Consider the following 19,624-nt stretch of genomic DNA (forward strand, 5'->3'; position numbering starts at 1 on the left):
CTAAAAATAAGTGGTCAACTTCATACTATGACCCTTATACTACAAGAATTAAAAATCGCTCGTCATATGTTTAAATAAAATTACTTCAAGTATGTGATTTACTCGGCGGTAGGGCTTTGTGCAAACCCGTCTGGGTAGGTACTACCCACTCATTACGCCAAACAGCAGTACTCAGTATTGTTGTGTTCCGGAATGATAATATCTCAGTTCCCAAGGTTTGTGGTGCATTGGCGATGTAAGGAGTGGTTAGTATTACTTACCGCCATTGTCTATGGGTGGTGGTAACCACTTACTATCAGGTGGCCCATTTGCCGTTCCAACTACCTATATAATTAACCTATTTCATTGAAAAAATAATTGAATTAAAAAAGTACCTTCAGTAGATGGGCCAGTGGCCCATAAGGCGTACAGGCAAGTACCACTGAATTCTCATAATTTGTATTTATAACTCATCTCGTGCTCGACAGTTAAGAAAAATATCGTGAGGAAACCTGCATGTGTGTAATGTAAAAAAAATCTGCCACATGTGCCAACAAACCGACATTGCAGCAGCGTGGTGGAAAAACTTTCTCCTCGAAATCAGCGGAGGCCGTTGCTCAACAATGGGTATATACATATGTAGATATATATACTTAAATAATATATTAGTAGTCTATTATCAATTTAAACCTTTGCTTGCTAATGAAAATTAAGACTATTGTTTAAACTAAATTTTACTTTGATCAAGAGGTCATTGAAACTTCAAAGTGACCATTCACTTGGAAAAATCTTGCCTGAGAAAAACATAGTGATTAAATTAATTAGCTATATCAGTTTATCCATCCATAATAGAACTTCAAAAGACTTCATATACTAGTATATAAAGGTTTTATACATTAGAGTACAATAAATCGTTGTTAAAAGTTGTTTTATAATCGTTGCCCATTTATTTTACATAACATTATCAGGTGTGAAAATTTAAATTTGTTATTATTTCGACAGACGTTTGTCAAAGATATCGTAGTCACTGAATTAACTTCACACCCTCCGACGTCGTGTACAAGTTTCATTCGTCTGCCATTATAACACTTCTACTATCTTTTGTTTCTGCTATAATGCAGCGAACACACTAGACTAACACAATCACTTAACATTGTTCGATGCACTTAGTTTGGAACTAATGTAGTACCACTTATCAAATTGTTAGTAAATCCACCTGCTTAAATGGATATTACGATTCCTCAATAAAAATCAGATAATCTTACTCTTAAATATATATTTTTTACAGAACAATAGTAGACGTTATACTCGATGAATGTTCAGAAGTGTAACGCAAGCATTATTGCAAACGATATAGAGTATACAAAAAACATCAACTTGTCTATGGCCTCTGCAACTTCCATTGATTCGCTGTATTCTTTATTGTCGCTCTGCATCTCTTCTATGTTACCGTTTCTTGAACCCATCCCACCTGAATCGTCATCATCTTGCCTCGTATAACATTCGTCCACAGTTTCATATATCTGACATACCTAACAAAAAGTATATTCATTACCATTAGTTGAGCTTAGGTCTATTCTTTCAATTTTTTTATAATTCTTAAGAAAAATATTAAATTCTTATTTTTAAAACTGACTTTTCAATAAATTAAAATATACCTTTAAAGGTGGCAAGCAGAATAACGCTCTAAACCACTGTGAGGTCAAGTTATTCTGGATAAAGGTTGTCTTGCAAATTCTTTTGGCCAATGACGTCATCAACGCTACATGCACTAGCAATGCTAACAATACTCCTCCCAAAACCGCAACATATAGAATCACTGAAAATATTCCCTTCATTAGTGAAAAAAACGAGGTGACAAAGATGGACTTCATTTATGTTTATAACTTTATTCAACTCGTGATTGGTGGTGACGGAAAACATCGTAAGGAAACCTGCATGATTCGGATCAAATTCTGTCACATGTATATTATATTCCTATATTGAAGCTTCGTAGAACTTCGCAGAAGTAATAATGAAACACAAGAACTTACTAATAGTAGGCACAGTGTGGCTGGGCACCAAGAAATCAATGTTGCACAAACCCATACAAATAACAACAGTGCAACATCCATAGAACCAAACCCTCTTCATGTTCAAGCGCTCACTCCAGAACGATAATAGAACAAATGTCACGAGTACTGTAAAGGAAATACTTTAATACAAAAATTTAGAATTAAATGTCTATAAAAAAAGGTTTTATATTTCTTTACCCAAGTTTTGAATGTTTCTTTGATGATACAGCTAATTGTGATTTTTTATTTTATATATAATTTTAAGCATTTTTATAAATACAGAGTCGAAAAATGCGTTCATGAACAATAAGACAACAAAAACACAAATTAATACCTTAATTTATATTGTCAATACTTTATGTCTCCAAATATTATCAAATTATCTCACCTAATAAAGGCGTATAGAAAACAATGTTATATGAAGTAGCTCGTCGTTTCAAGCTGACGTTGATGATATATCTGTCATTGAGACGAGTACTATTATCGTCGAAGGTATAAATTTGGTTCCAGGCTGATGAATTTACTACGTACTGGTGAGTACTCACATCCCAACCGTTTTGTACAACGTCATCAATCACTGTGAACTGAGGAATTTTGGTATTTCATTGCGAAGAAAATTTGTACATTTTTATATATAAATAATATAAATTATCGGACGGTCAAATCCGTCACCTGATAATAAGGTATATTATACATTATTTACATCGTAAACTGGGCGTTATCTTGGAAATTAAAATTTTTGTCACTTGTACCTGTAATTGCACTGGCTGACTTACCTTTCAGGCCAAAACACAGCAATACTAAGCATTGCTTCTTGGCATTGGAATATGTATTGAGTGGATGACATCTACCAAAAGACAGGCTTAACCTAAAGTTATTTACTTTTATTTTATATATACACTTAATAAAAAAAAATATATAAATTTATTTAAATATAGAGTTTTAAAATTCAAGGTTGACAATCATTCGTCGGTTAAGACATTAAATACTATTCACAAATTAATATATTATAGTGTTTATATATTTCAATCAATATTTTTAAAAAAAACTTAAATTTTAATCAATTATGTTAATTATAATTAGAACCTTACCGCTTTCATGGCATCACTATTAGCATCTAATTGCCTTAGAACTATCTGATCATGAAGTTCCCAAGGTTCCAAAACTATTGTACACAGGTACTCATCACGTGGCCATCTAAATTAATCAAATACATTTATTAACATTTATTAAGCCGTATTATATGAAGTAACTCAGGATTTAGACCACTCTCTTCCCTTCTCAGAGGAAAAGTCTACTACGTGACTTGGAGGCATGGAGGATCAGCATTATAAAGTTCCCTTCGTAAAAAAAAGGGGATGAAACACTTCTTAACCGAAGGCGCTGAAAATAAACTGCTATGAATTGGAATGTCTCAAGAAATCTGTCACGTGTATATGTACAGCTTGGTAGCATGATCCACTAAAACCTTCTCCGTAACGTGTGCTTTGGCCCAGCAGTATAAATATCACATGATGTTACTTAAATGAAATTAAAAAGTAAAATAAAATTGCCCGTCGGTTATCATTAAACAAACTTATCTTTCATTGTTCTTTAACTTAATGCCTTAATAAAATGGAAAAAAAACCCATCGACTATACAAATAATGACCACGAGGCAGGAACCTAGAGTTAATTACTCACTTTGTTATCGTATTATCGTAATCAAAGCACCAAGTCTGAATCGATGTCTGCATGTGTAGGGTCGCCTCGCCGCTATTCACCATATATATCAATTCTTGATTCTTAGCATCTAGCATACTGATCGAATCAGAGCTGAAATGTAAAATTTAACATTCTTTTAATAATACAACAAGATTCAATTAAATAAAAATGTATATCTTACCAAATCACCAAGAAACTCAGTAAATTATATCCTCCAACCATTATTTAATAGAAAAACAAGTTGTGTCACAACTTCTTTCTCCCAGCACCCGTCAATTATTCTACCCCCAAACAACAACATTTCGTATTCTTATGTTTCACTTTGAAAAATCTGCGTGCCAGTGTTATTATGAGAGCAAAATATATGTTAGACCCTTTGAATTGTAATTCAATGGCGAGTGCATTGTCATGCACCTGTCTACGAGTATGAGTAAAAATGACTACTTACTATTTTGTGACGCATTCAATTGCTTGAATAAATATAATCTGGTAGAAAACAGTAAGATGCTCAATTATTTAAACGGTGCCAATACCTTTTCATAGACATCAAGGTAATTATATCATCATATACACTATTACTTTTCATTTTTCTTCTATTCCAAATCAACATTACCCTCTCCTGTATAAGTATAAATGAGCCATCTAATGGTAAGTGGTCATTGTTGCCTATGGACATTGGCACTCTAAGAAGTAATACATCCCTTACATCGTCAAGGTGGCACTGACCTTGGAAAAAAGAAGTCATGTGACTTGTGCATATAGTTAAACTGGTTTGCACACCGTTACAATACTAAATACTGCTAATATTTATGATCACAGTAATTGTGATGACCTACCCAGGCGGGTTTGGGCAAAGCGGATCTTATCCTGATAATTTCTAATTAACTTTGCAAAAAAATAACCAAGTGAAATGTTATATTACTTGAAAACTGATAAAGTTGGGCTCCATATCTGCCCCTGCCGAAACGTAAGATACGTCGTTCCGTTGAATTTACTTGGATTCCAGGCCATACTATCATCGGTCCATTTCTAAAAATAAGTATGATCTTTTGGATGAAATTAGTAGTACCTAAATTGCTAGGATATAAAGAAAAACAAGCAAATTTGTTATTATAATATACGCATAATTACAATTATAATCTTAGTGGGAGCCTAAATACTCCATAATATTAACAGCCTGTAATTTTCCCATAGCTGGGCTAAGGCCTCCTTTCCCTTTTGAGGAGTTGGTTTGGAGCATATTCCAGCACACTGCTCGAATGCGGATTGGTGTATACACTTGTGGCAAAATTTCGTTGAAATAAAACACATAAAGATTTTTTCACCATGTCTTTCTTCCCCGCCGTGCACGAGGTGAATTATAAACATAAATTAAGCACATGAAAACTCAGTGGTGCTTGCCTGGATTTGAACCCGCAATCATCGGTTAAGATGCACGCGTTATAACTATTGGGCCATTTCGGCACATGTTGTCTAAATACTCGTTTTGTATTTTAAGGAAATATATTAATGACTTTATAATTTGTTATTCTTGGAACAAAGTTCTCTTAAGCGGCTTACAGTAAATTGAACTGGCAAAAATCGTCACGCAAGGAGACAGCGTTACTCCAGGCTACTTTCTTTACTTTCCCTCTCTTTCTCTCATGTACGATTTTATATATTTTTATTTTAAGATTGTTTTAATAATGTTATATATTGCTATATATATATTCGCAAGGTTGTTAATTTATTACATTGTGTTTATTTAATTTATTGCGAAAACAACTTCGCTCCAACTGGGTGTCCTACGACACCTTCAATACAATATAGTTTTATCTACCTATCTGACATTTAAACTTACCCGAACGATAGACACAGCAGTGCTCAATTTAGATTCAAATGCGTCATACATTATGCTCGTTACTTTCACTCCAATGTTGACAGTGAATTTTGGTCTCGGTGGTTGGTATGGATCTTTGTTTAATAGTAGAGTTCGCAGGAGTCTCTCTGAGTTGGTAAGTTTTGGTTCAACTGCTTGAGAACTAGGCGTGACTGTAAGTTATGTAATTATATCATTTTCAATATTCAAGTAGTATCACAAACTTATAATCTTATATTACTAATATTTTTATTCAAGACTATCTTGTTGATCAACAGATTAAGCAGCCAATAGGAAGGCAGTCAAGAATACAAGCAGCCAATAGGTTAGCTAATAAGGACGCAGATTTCAAGGTCCTGGGTCTAAACTCTGGGTCGGTTCAATAAAGGTTATTCCTATAAAGCAACTTAGTAGCAGCCCAGTGTCTGAAAGTAAGAAGTGAGCTCATTCCCGTACCTTGAAGAGTACCTCAAAGCCGTGTATTCTACGCTTGAATTATTCCCGGTTGTGTCAGATATGCTGTCTTACTTTACTTTACTGTATACTTTATTGTATACCACAAAGAAATAATAAATAAGTAAAATAAACAAATAGAAAGGGTGCAGTCATATTTGAACAACTGCCGTGGCCAAAATCGGTCAGGAGAACATCATCATAGTATTCATATGTAACAAAATATTTGACGATTTTAATTGGGTACTTAATGACACACGTATTTTTCGCGTTTGAAAATAGAACAACAGAAAAGCCTGTCAAATATAATATTGAGTCATATGAGCCTGCATTGTTAGAGATTTCCTAGCATGGAACATGAGATCAATCAAATATATTTTTAAAATTCGTATTTTTTTTTTAAATTTTTAACTTTTTTGACAGGCTGGACGAAGAGAACCGAAATTATGTTAGCTCAAAGCTGTGACATAATATTTTCGACTCATATTACGTTAATTTGGTGTGAAGAACTGAAAGGAGAAAGCCAAAATCCAGATGAAGAAATCTACTTTACCAGGAGGAGGCCCAACCACGGCTGCAGTACCTTAGATGATGACGATGATTACATTTATACATCCATCAATATTAATAACTGATTTGAAATCTTGACTTTGAATTAAGAAATTTACTAAAGTACCCGTCACGAGAAGCTATAAATTATGTAAACAAACATCTTTTACTAAGTAAACATTTTATACTGCGAGATAATAATAAATTGACCATATTCAATCGACATGAAATATAGACGGGTTATATGAAAGTAACAACCTATTTAATTTAGTCGGATCATATTTTAACGACGCAAAGCGCTATCGTTTGTGTTTTTTGGTACCGGAACGCGTCCGTCGCAGGGATTGTAAACTATCGGGACGCCATTTTGAAATAAACGCGTCATTCGAGTTTCGAATGCGTACGAGTTTGTTTCATCGCTTTGCATTTATCGCGGATCTGGTTGTTATTGTTAATTTTACTTATGAATCTGACGAATAATTATTCTTAAATAATATATGTTAATTAATATTCGTTACTTAATAATTCATTTTTTTTGTTGGTCCAAATGTTGTGAACTCCTGAACACTTGCTTACAAAATTTATAGTTTCTCATGACGGTTACTTTAGTATATATAAATATATTTTTAATTGATACTTACCGCTAGAACCATTAGCCAAAGGTATTGGACAATCAAAAAGAAATTTAGCCTCAACTCCGTTCCAAGCAGCAAAACTAAAGTATCGAACAGTCAGTGGGTTCATATCTTGATATGATATTATCGGTAATATTTCACCTTCTCGTCCGAACTCAATCAGGCCGTCTATAATAAGTATTAAAAAAAAAGTTATTCATTAAACACTCTTGTGTGTTAAATGTGTCGTACTATAAATTAAATGATTTAAAAAATAAACTATTGCGGAATAAACAGTAGCAGCCCGTAGTATGGGAAATAATCATGTTTTCTATCCCGTATCTTAAAAAGTTCCTAAAGCCTTTGGTCATGTACCTGAACTCTGTTTATGTGTCGGACTTGTCGACTCATCGGATTTGAGAACGAGGAAACATTTGAGGCTAATAATATTATATATCCTGGACTAGTCATAGTAAAAATCATAACCCTTATCAAATGAAAGCCGATAAGAGTAAAGCTATGAATGTACATAGGTTACCTTCAGTTATTTTTATGTAGAACGCCCTGAAGTTAACAGTTGATAAAATGCCAACAGTCTTCGCGGACGCTCGTGCATTCCTTTTCAGATTTCCTCTCAGCTCCGTGAACTTATTTGCTCCACCACCGACAACTATATATATAAAAACACATACAAAACCTGACATAATCATTACCAAGTGAAATCTACCAAGTGGTAATTACTAATTGCGGTACTCCGAGTATCGTACAATAGACTAGAAGTCCGTGAAAGTGTGGTAAAACCAAATAACGTAAATCTCACGTTTAGAAAGTCTTTGACAAATAAAGATTATCTAGAATCAACCAACACTGACTTACTCGTATGAAGTGGTTTATTTCCATGTCTAACTAATTATTATAAAAGAAGATATTATGTTTCTAACTTACCAATTTCATACACCGGATCTGTTGCATCTGGCTTAGGTACAGTCGACAAAAGAATATGTCCATTACTAGCTGCTAGTATCGCAATATGCATTTCGAATACAATACTTGGATCTGAACGAACGGCTTTTCGGTCCGCATAGTCCACGAGGTAGAACGTCTCGTAGTTGTAGCCGTGTTGGCAGATATGCTCTTTGCACTGCATTGCCACTAGAAGCATCATTTAAATTCTATTTATTATTTAAAATATAACTATGGAGGAGATCAACTGTCAGCTATGAATATAACGCATCATAACCAGGTCGGTAAAGCATTATATTGTTAGAAATAATTAAAAATATATATTATATTTTATTATAATTTAGTTGCGGATAAGTAGAAAATTTAAGTATTATATTAGACCAGTTAGGCCGAGTTGTCTAGGACTAAGAACGCGTGAATCTTAACCGATGATTATGGTTTCAAACCCAGGCAAGCACCACTAAACTTTCATGTGCTAAATCAGTGTTTAGGTACAATACATCTTGTACTCAGTGGTATAGGAAAACGTTATAAGGAAACCTGCATGTATCTAATTTCAAAGAAAGTCTGGCACATGTGTCAATAACAAGCATTGGAGTAGCCTGGAAGAAAGAGGTGGCCTTAGCCAATGAGTGGGACGTTACCAGGCTGTTACTTTTAACCGTACAATCCCTATAAAGCAAATTACTTAATCTATCTAGCATAACTCTGAGCAGATGAATCAGATGAAGATAAAGATTGAAAGACTACAGCGCCCCCGTCACAACATCACAAAATTATCAGTAAGTCAGTCTTATAGTTTAAGATATTCGTTAATAGTCAATCTTCTGAGTGACTATCAACTAAGCCTTAAGAGTAATTACTAGAAAATGCCAGGCACGAGTGCCCAATATAAAAAAAAATATATCCCTGCTTAAAAAAACTACACAAGTCAAATAAAATATGTACATATTTTACTACTACTCTACAAACTTATAAGTCAATCGCATAAGCGACGCGTAAACCATTTACAACAATTAACATTTTGAGCTGAAAAGAATAAAATAAACTTTTCACTTTACACAATTTTATGATATGGGACCTAGTTGCGAGTATTAACTGTGTCGATAAACAAGTAAATTAAATAGATTTATTCGACAAATTTGAATTTATAAATTTTCAAACTGATTAAATACGAGTAAAATAACTAGTCCACCATCTTGACGCCATCTTGACGTTTAGAATGACGTCACACAGCTAACCAAACATTGTCGTCCAAACGAAACATGTACACTAAATTTCAGCTCAATCGGATGAAGATATCTGCTTCAAAGGTGAGTTTCCATCCGAACAAACATATCTACATATATTGCAAGTTAAATAAAAGCTTTTAAAAATCTACATATGTATACCATACAAAAGACTGGTATAAGTCTAAACTCATTATCTAACAGCCAACTTATAAAAGTACAGAAAAAAGGTCCTTAGACGAGAAAAAAAAGGTGAAGATTTTTTACGTAGAAAAAGATATACATACGTTTAGATTTCATTGGATAGGTGTATGTAAATCGACGTGATATTTCTAAATAAATAAATAAATAAATAAGAAATAAGAGAAAATAAGAAATAAGAAATGTTTATTTGGACACGGTACACAGTAAAAAGGATAAAAAGTATAAAAATTTAAAACAAAAAATAATAAAAAAAAATGATATTAACTAATTATAACTACTAACTTAATTACAAAAAAAAAAACAAAAACAATACAAAACAACACAATGATACTTAACGTGTCCTAAGGGTTACCATTCAGCTTCCAAGTTGGGTTCCAAGAACCCAACGCTGATTTTCAATGGTACCCTGTGTGATTGTGACGGGCTGTGACAATATATTATAAAAATAATAAATAAAAAAAAAAAAAACTACAATATTAATATACACATAATAACAATATATAATTTTAAATATATAAATACATACATCATTTATGACCCCATAGGAAATGGCAATTTTTGTTCCATTAGCTAATAATTAATCGGTCGGGGGGAGACGGGGGAAGGAATGCAAGGTGTCGGTTAATGGTGTAAGTTTTATCAGTGAGGCGCGCGCGCCGGCAGTGGATCGACGCTGTCACGCAACCTTCAAATTTCGAATTACTTTCAACTATTTACTGTTTACCTTAATGAAATGTATACAGATACAAAATAAAACAAAAAACTATATAATATAAAAGTTAATAAGCTTAATCCGGAAGTTGTAAATTGTTAAGACGGTAAGTTGATTATCTAATCATTATATCTTACGTAACTCAACTGTATGCTTTAATATATTATTACCTGTCATTCAAACCATACAGCACAATATGTACAATATGTACAACCACGAAGAAGTCGAACCAAAAGAGAAAACGAACAGCAGCCTTTGCAGCAGCGCATAGCTAGACCAATCTGAGCCATAAGCTACGGAGCCATACCATTAAGGTAAGAGATAAATAATAATTATAATAAATGTTAAATTAAATTATATATACACATGTACACACATATATAAATGTTAAATTACAAATGTTAATGTTTAGGCAAGTAGTACCAGTAGATAGATAAGTTGTTTATAAAGTATCTGTATATACCACTACTTGTATTGTAATAATAAAAAAAAAAAATATACATATAACGAAAAAAAAAAAAAAAAAAAAAAAAAAATATATATATATACATATAAAACCAACTTGGTCTACACATATGTCATTTTGATATATGAATACTGCAATTATATGTAATATTTATTGTATACTAGTTAAACTAAATTAAATAAATAAATAATAAAAAACAAATTATGACTGAAGCTGTAGATTACGTAAATATGATTTGTATCTAAAGCGAAATATATTAATGGTTTCCAGGATCCGAAGGGGAGGCGGCAGGTTGTTCCAGCACTTCGTCGCTGCATAGCGGAAACTACCACGAAAGGCTGCTGATCGATGAAGAGGCACGCTAAGCATATAAGACGACGCTCTCGTGGGATATGTTTTGTTACTTTCTTTTGCCCAACTCAACTTACTATACAGATATAAAGGTGCTTTATTTTGAATAACACCAAATAGGAGGGTAGCAAGATGTAATTGCCTTCGGTATTCCATCTTAATCATCCGTGCGGTATTAAGGTATGGGGATACATGTGCGCGAGGCGGGATTTGGAAGCAGTACCTGAGAGATGCATTTTGTACTCTTTGTATTAGGTTTTTTGAGCGAGCGTGCAGTCTAGGTCCTATAACCGCATCAGCATAATTAAGTTTAGACAATACCAGGCTATCACAAAGTTTAATTCGCATGTCTTTACTAAGAACGTCTCTTATCCTATACAATACTTTTAATCTGTAAAAACAATTACGAACTGTATTAATGGTGTGTTTTTCGAATCTCAATTCCTCATCAATCAACAAACCCAAGTTTCGCACTTCTTTAACGCGCTCGATATTCTTACCTTTAATTTGTATGATAGGGTTTAAGCTACCAATTAGGTTGATTTGTTTCTTCGTTCCTAATATGATATACTTAGTTTTGTCGGGATTTAGTACGAGATTATGAGATTCTGACCATTGCGTAATATAACTCAAATCATCATTCAATTTTTGAATAGCCACGCTAGCTTCAGATGGCTTAAACGAGATATAAATTTGTATATCATCAGCGTAAATGTGGTATTTGCAGTGCTTAATGCTGTTAACAATGTCGGCACAATATAGCGCAAAGATAATTGGTCCTAGTATAGAGCCTTGTGGAACGCCTGTATTAACCGTGCTACAGTCTGAAAGCACCCGGGAACCGTTTCCATTAACTACCTCAACCATTTGTTCACGATTACTCAAATAACTTGCAAACCATTTAATTGTTAGAAAACTGAATCCGTAATATTTTAGTTTGGACAAGAACAGAGCTCTATCAATGGTATCAAAAGCACGAGAAAAATCTAATAAAACAAGAATCGTTCCCTCGCCTACGTCCATACCGCATAGTACATTATCTGTAACATCCAGTAGCGCAGTTGTAGTGCTGTGATGTTTACGAAATCCAGATTGCATAAGTGGTAATACATTGTTATTCTCTAAGAATCGTGTCAATTGGTTACATACGATTCTTTCCAATATTTTGGATATGCATGGTAAAATGCTAATAGGTCGTAGATCCTTAAGTTCACAAACACTCTCCTTCTTGGGAATGGGTTTAACTATCGCGGTCTGCCAAAGATTCGGAAATGTGCCTGTTTCGATTGATGCATTTAAGATTTTAATTATAACTGGTAAAATACGTGGTAACGACAATAAAAGCATGTCTAACGATATTCCGTCCACACCTATGGCCTTAGACTTCAACGAGCGGAGTATTTGTAAAATTTCGACTTCGTTAGTCGGCAATAATGAAAAAACAGATGTGCCAAACTTGTTACATTCATAAAAATTCATTGTTTCTATTGAAACGTGATCCCTACTACTTGGCACATTAAGGAAGAAGTTATTTATCATTGTTGGGTCATTAAGATGTTCTGGTATATTTTGGTCGTGTTTCTGTTTTATATGTATAATTTTATTTAAGTGTTTCCAAAGTACAATTGAGTTTTTAATATTGGAATTAATATGAAAATTAAAATATGCAGATTTCTCCCTATGTATTGCCTGTACTACTTGTCGTTTTAGGTCTTTATAGTAATTTAAACGCAAATCTGTTTTAGACAACCTTGCCTGAGTTTGAGCTTCATCTCGACGTCTCATAAACAATTTAATGTTATATGTAATCCAAGGGTAGTGAGTCTCTTTGATGGTAACCATCTTAATAGGGGCGATAGCATCAAATACCCATAGCAAGTAACCAGTGAACTGGCTTACCATCTCATTAATGTCCTCAATTTTGCATATGTCCTGCCAATTAACTAAATTAAGTGTATCTGTGAGACATTCTGTGTTAATATCTTTTAGCGGTCTGAACATTATGATCTTTGATGGACTTTTATTTCTCTTAATATTTATTTCACAAGATACAAATGCATGGCCGCTAAGCTCTGCAATATGTTCTACTACAATATTGTCAACTCTTGTATTAGAGCAAATGAGATCTATTAAAGTTTCACTGTTAGTCGTAAAATGTGTAGGATTCGTAACATGTTGTGTCAAACCGTGAGTCAATAAAAATGTGTCTAGGATTTGTTTCTGATATTCATGAGTTCTAAGATAATCGATGTTGAAATCTCCTAATAAATATAAGCAATCGTAATAAGGCAGTGCACTTATAGTTTCTGACAATGCATCAAAAAAAACAGAAGTATTCAACCAGGGGGGGCGATAAGCCGTTCCAACAACTATAGTCTTGCCGTTCAATTTTACGAGTATCCACATTTGTTCAACCAAATGAACAACAGGATGCACAAGTGTACGCGCAGATATACCACATTTTATATAAAAGCCAACACCACCACCTCTTGATCGTATCTCCATAGGTCGCGGTATATGACGTAATCGATAACCTGGGACATGAGGTGCTCTGCCGTCTTCTCCCGGACGCAACCAAGTTTCATTAATGGCTATCACATCGGCTTCATGACGCTCCATTAATACTATGAATTCCTCATGATGTGACCCAAGCGAGCCCGGGTTGAATAAACCAAATTTAAGATTGCTCATATTAACCATTTGATAATATATATAGATAAATGAGAATAAATAAAATGTATTATTACGAATATGAGTAAAATAATGAATTTTATAGTATTAATAATTAGAGAGTAATTATACAGTACAACCCCCGCTTCATACGCGTTAATAAAATGATAATTGTTATAAAAATAAATAAATAAAATAATACATAGCTTATCTATAATATATCTTAGTATACAGAACAAGGCCACGACACTGTTGCTATCATTGTACATACCACCACATCTCCCAAAACTTAATATTATTGTGAAATGATAAAATTGAAATAAAGTCTTGAAAACATCATTAATTACAGAGACATAAAAAATACAAATAATCATAATAAAATAAAAAAGTCGTTTACAATACATAAACAATAAGTCTACCAAAAGAAAACATAACAACGGAATGTACGAACTTAATTTTTGCCAAAAATTTTGCAGATATCGTTTTCTGAACGTACCCGTTGAACTGCTGCATCCGTCTCGCGCCGCATGAATATTCTCCCGTCGCGACTCCATATGTAACGCCAACCATGACGTTTTCCCTCTTCTCTGGCCTTATAAAAGAGGAGGCGGTTAGCTCGTGTAAGATGTTCGTTTATATAGACTCGGGAGGGGTTGCCGTCAATGATGCCAGACGTATCAATTCCGCGTCGCACCCGCGCCGACTTTATTAAATCGTCGCGCAAAGACCGCCGCGCAAATCGCACCACGACAAGTCGCGGTCGTCGATCTTCGTTTGGCGACAATTGGTGTCGAAGTCCGACACGTTCGGCACTGACGATGTCGCGAGGGTCGAGTGTCATGCCCAGTTTCCTGAAGATGGCTTGAGTTAGGTGCACCACATTTTCACCCTTCTGTTCTGGAACTCCTGATATTTGAACGTCATTCAGCAATGTACTCTGTTCTCTATCATTAATCTCTGCTTTCAATGACGCTATTGTTTCATTAATTTGTGAATTACTACCCTCTTCATTTATTTTAAGGCATTTTTCCTCTAAGGACGTCATACGGTCTTCAACCTTGTCCACCCTTTTGTTGAACTCAGCCATATTTTCGTTTAGCCTTCCTAACTCCAGCCTGAAAGAAGTCATCTCCCGCGTAACTGTGATGAGCTCTATTCTTAGCAGCCTGATTTCCTAAGCCAATGATCCTGCAGAGCTTTTATCTACCGCATTGGCGTCTATAAATAGCTCTTCAGTAGGCGATTCAGCAGAAGGCTTATTTTTGGTATCAAGTCCACGGCAGAGACGACACATCCACCGCGCAGGGAGGCGAGAGTCGGGGCTTATATTGACACACGAACGATGGAATACCGAACTGCATTTATTGCATTTAGCGCCATCTGTTGTTGAGAGGAACTTGCCGCATTGATTACATTTGTTAGCCATTATTTAAATATATCGTAGTACTTTGAATATCCGATAGATGGCACAATGAGATGAGTAACAATTGTTAATCAATTAAGTGGTATTAATTTAATAAGATTCAATTAAAGTGTATGAGTGATGTGAATATATACGAATAATGCACGAATCGTTAGATGTATAAGTTGTGTTTTTGGCTTTGTTTGTTTGTTTTTTCTTTTTTGTGGGGGTACCTGCGCATTCGCTATTTGAACAGCTGATTGTTGTATCCGTTAAGAGACACTTAAGAGACACTTATATCACAAGCTATACACTTGTATCAGTCTTATAATATTTCACTCACTTTGTCAAACTCACGTAAATGTTTAAATAAACTTTTTAGAACAATATCCAACTCTTTTTATTTTATTTGTTTGAAAATATACAGAGAGACTATTGTCACCAATATAAATAAATAATATTGGACAACATCACATACATTACTCTGATCCCAATGTAAGTAGCTAAAGCACTTGTGTTATGGAAATCAGAAGTAACGACGGTACCACAAACACCCAGACCCAAGACATCGTAGAAAACTGAAGAACTTTTTCTACATTGACTCGGCCGGGAATCGAACCCGGGACCTCGGAGTGGCGTACCCATGAAAACCGGTGTACACACTACTCGACCACGGAGGTCGTCAATTTCTGGAAGTACTTTTTAATAACTGTCACAATCCTGCTATGAAAATACTGCAACTATCAAGAATCTTCATTCCTTTACTTCTTACTGAACAACAGCAATCGTTCATTTTCAGTTTATTTATTTGAGTAAGTGAAATAAATTTATTTTAATGCAAGGCTTAAATTTATTTATAGGCAAAGTTAAGTATTTAAGGTAATCTTATTTAAGAAACGAATACTTTAACCCAAGAAGAATAAACAGTCTTGAGCACTAGTGTGTAATGATCTCATTAAACCTGTTGTATAGGAGAACATAATTGTTTATATATAAACTGATTCTATCGAAATGATCGAATTTGATTATTAATGTCATAAATTTTAATATTGTTTGTGAATATATTGTGACACACGTGTAAGCACTCCCACGTCGTTTAAATTCAATATTAAGTAACAAAATTGTTATTATTGTAAAAGTAAAGTAAAGTCAGCCTTTTAATGTCCCAGTACTGGGTTGAGGACTCGTTTCCCTTTTGAGAAGAAGGTTTGGAACTTATTCCGCCACGCTGCTCCAATGCGAAACAGTGTTAGGATTTCATTGAAATTATACATACATATATATATACGAAGAAACACAAATTAAGCACATGAAAATTCAGTGGTGGTTGCCTGCGTTTGATCCCGCAAGCATCGGTTAAGATGTACGCGTTCCAATCATTGTGCCATCTCGGCTCATTATTGCTACGTATATCATAAGTACTATAAAGAATACTTGTTTGTTATATGATACTATACTAAGACTAAATTGTCCTATCCTTATTATTCATTAGTGAATATTCAATAGATTCTAATATCAATACACAAAGTAATAATCGTCACTACTAATATGGTTTACAAGGTATTGATTTCGTAATTATATTATTACAAACTAAATGTAAACGTACACTAATGGTTTAGTAACAAGTCGCAAATTAACGATTAACGATCCATTCGATAAGTAAATTAGATAAGTCTGCATCGCATGCACAAAACTAATCTATTTAAAAGATAAAGTATCCGTAAAAGATAGTTTTGTGTTAGTTCGTGTATTCCTTCAGGTGAATTAGATATTACGAATAATACAATTATATAAAGTTCTGTTTTGCTTCTTCTCTTGTGATGAAGGTTTTTTTGGAATTTATTCCATCACGCTGTTCCGATGCATGAATGGAATAGAATATTTGACAAATTCAGATCTCCTCAAACAGTTTTCCTTCACAGTTGAGCACGAGTATGAATCAAAATTAAGCGGTACATGCACGGATATGAACTAACAATCTTCGGTTAAAATTTCACGTGTTCTGGCCACTGCGCCAACTCAGCTCATTTACATAAATAAAATTAAAATCTATACAATTCAAGACAAAGTTTCAATGATTTATAAGATCGTATACGTTGAAACTGATCAAGCCATTTTGAATAATTGAAATGATCTGAGCGATCGCTTCACGAAATTTAAATGCTCATTTCCAAGACTACGAACTTGGAACCGGTCTCGAAGTTTCCACTTGAAAAAGTTCGATTCGAATAGACTTGAAGCAATGACATTAACTATTAATGGTAATTTTATTATATCTTGGGAAATCAGACTAATTTTTAAATCGCTCATATTTTTAAATTAATTTTTTTTATGGCATTGGTTGGCGGACGAGCATATGGGTCACCTGATGGTAAGTGGTAGATGGTATTGATTCCGGACTGCTATTGATGGTTTCATGACAGAACAACCTAATACATTTTTATTAGTTCGACCCACGGTATAAACCTAGGTCCTCAGGGTCTCTACACCAAAGCAACTGTCATGTCATCAATTGACTCAGTAAATTGAAACGATATTTTAGATGGTGAATATTTTCAAATTTAGATTCCGCATTTCCGATCGCGTGTATGCAATTCGGAAATCTTTAGACGAAACATTTTATTATTATTTTTTATTTTTCCTTCTTGTGAACATTATTTTAAGTAGATATAGCAGCGAGAATATTTTTGTAATAATATCGTCATAATTAGTCAATTGAATGAAACGATTCTTGAAAATTAAAAACACGGCTGCTCTCAGTGAATTAATTTATAACAAGTCTAACTCTATGATGTATGGATTCCTACTATACAACATATATCAAAATATATTCAGACATTTAAGCGCCATCGTGGAATAAAGACTCACTCTCATTCATACATATTACATACATGAACCCTGAAAACATTACACTCCTTTTAAGGGTAGTCATGTAATAAATATTTTACTGAATTATGATATGACTAAAAGTTATTACTTTATGAATATCTAAAGCCAACAAAAGCAGTAATCTATAAACCGTTTTGAAGTAAAGCGAAGTGAAATAGCTCAAGCACTGGCACGATTCGCTCTTAGTAAATTATAAATTTTTGATATCAAGTGTTTCACATATATTATACCAGTTGTCTCCTGTGACTTCGCTCACGTTCTTCGGATCGGTTAGGCATAAAAAAGTAGCCTATAATAAGTAGTCTTGAGCACTAATGTGTAATAATAAACTCATTAAATCTAGAAGAACAGGAAGTACATATATGTCATGAATGTTCCTATTTACGCTGAGTCTAGCGATATGATTTATTTTGATTATTAATATGATAAATTTTAATATTGTTTATGAATATACGGTTAAAATTCAATATTAAGTAAGATAGCTTTTGTACTTTATACATTTTGTGTTATACAATAAAGTCTTGTATAAATAAATTAATGAACCTTTAGCAAACGACATGTATAACAAACAATTAAAAACGAACCTCAAATATTTTTTGATGCTTATACGCTACTCCACCCCATGGAGATCGTAGCGTGATATTGTAAAATATATAACCTTACTCTAGAAATGGAGTGTAAAACGCAAGTTCAATCAGTTTGGTAGATCTTAAGATTAATCAATTCAAACAAACGCTTCCCGCTTGAAAATGTTAATAAAGACACAATAAAATATACGTATAAGGTATATATATATATATATATATATATTACATCACGAATTCTAATTATAGTAATACTCACTATCATACGTAAATGTGAAATTTGAATCCGTTTGAACAGAACTCGTAATTATAAATAATTTTAAACACAACAATGAAATCCACTTCATTATCACTTATAAAAATCACAACACTTTTTTTAATTGAAAATATTTTTCCTCTTATAAATGCGGCGGCTGTAATTAAAGCCACTATCCAGTAGAATTATTAGTTCAGAAGTATACAGACGACACACATGAAAGCATCGTGTGCGTTACATCGGCGATACAACTCGACTCTGTCTTTGTTCTTTTTTATGACTACACATTATGGGTGGCAACGAATATTATTACAAAAGAAAAAAGGAGGGAATAGATTCCATGTGTTAATTTAGAAAAACTTTCTTTTCTATTTAATCTATCGACATTTTATGACTACAACAATAAAAAAAATATAACAGGAAATAAAATATAAAAATAACATATTCACACTTAATAAATATGTTTAATAATAATATTTAACAAAACGTGCACAACGAAAAACATTATGCAATAAGTTACATAGAATTACGTGAATCCAATTAACTTTAAAATTTTACTGTCATAACTACAGAGAAACAAATAGATTTATTAAAATAATCACAAACCATGGTGTTACAACCGTTGCAAAGCACGCGAATCCCAGAGGAAGTGTAGTCGTGGTTATCGGGGCGGACGTGTGATAAATAA

At 33.6% G+C, this 19,624-nt stretch overlaps 1 protein-coding gene and 1 long non-coding RNA gene across 2 annotated transcripts; one reads left to right on the forward strand and one right to left on the reverse strand.

Annotated features, from left to right (window-relative positions):
- Window positions 1-1,240: 1,240 nt before the first annotated feature.
- Window positions 1,241-19,124, reverse strand: LOC125072620 (acetylcholine receptor-like protein cup-4). The gene is made up of 12 exons (XM_047683253.1): window positions 18,940-19,124; window positions 8,156-8,362; window positions 7,749-7,880; window positions 7,238-7,399; window positions 5,577-5,767; window positions 4,659-4,765; window positions 3,716-3,847; window positions 3,125-3,230; window positions 2,422-2,617; window positions 2,013-2,159; window positions 1,638-1,798; window positions 1,241-1,511 (listed from the first exon to the last, which is right to left on the reverse strand). Exons 1-12 carry the CDS (start codon window positions 19,025-19,027, stop codon window positions 1,299-1,301), a joined length of 1,842 nt encoding a protein of 613 aa, XP_047539209.1. The 5' UTR covers window positions 19,028-19,124; the 3' UTR covers window positions 1,241-1,298.
- Window positions 10,150-14,974, forward strand: LOC125072622. The gene is made up of 3 exons (XR_007119967.1): window positions 10,150-10,424; window positions 10,509-10,632; window positions 11,055-14,974. It is a non-coding gene; the product is annotated as an uncharacterized LOC125072622 (long non-coding RNA).
- Window positions 19,125-19,624: the final 500 nt, after the last annotated feature.

Source organism: Vanessa atalanta, chromosome 22 (genome assembly GCF_905147765.1).
Source record: "Vanessa atalanta chromosome 22, ilVanAtal1.2, whole genome shotgun sequence".
NCBI lineage: Eukaryota > Metazoa > Arthropoda > Insecta > Lepidoptera > Nymphalidae > Vanessa > Vanessa atalanta.

Coding starts and splice junctions, on each gene's coding strand:
- LOC125072620 (XM_047683253.1), bottom strand. CDS start 19,027: ATGAAGTGGATTTCATTGTTGTGTTTAAAATTATTTATAATTACGAGT. Junction 2,618..3,124: donor ATAGTGATGCCATGAAAGCG/GTAAGGTTCTAA, acceptor AAAATTCCTCAG/TTCACAGTGATTGATGACGT. Junction 1,799..2,012: donor CCACACTGTGCCTACTATTA/GTAAGTTCTTGT, acceptor GAATATTTTCAG/TGATTCTATATGTTGCGGTT.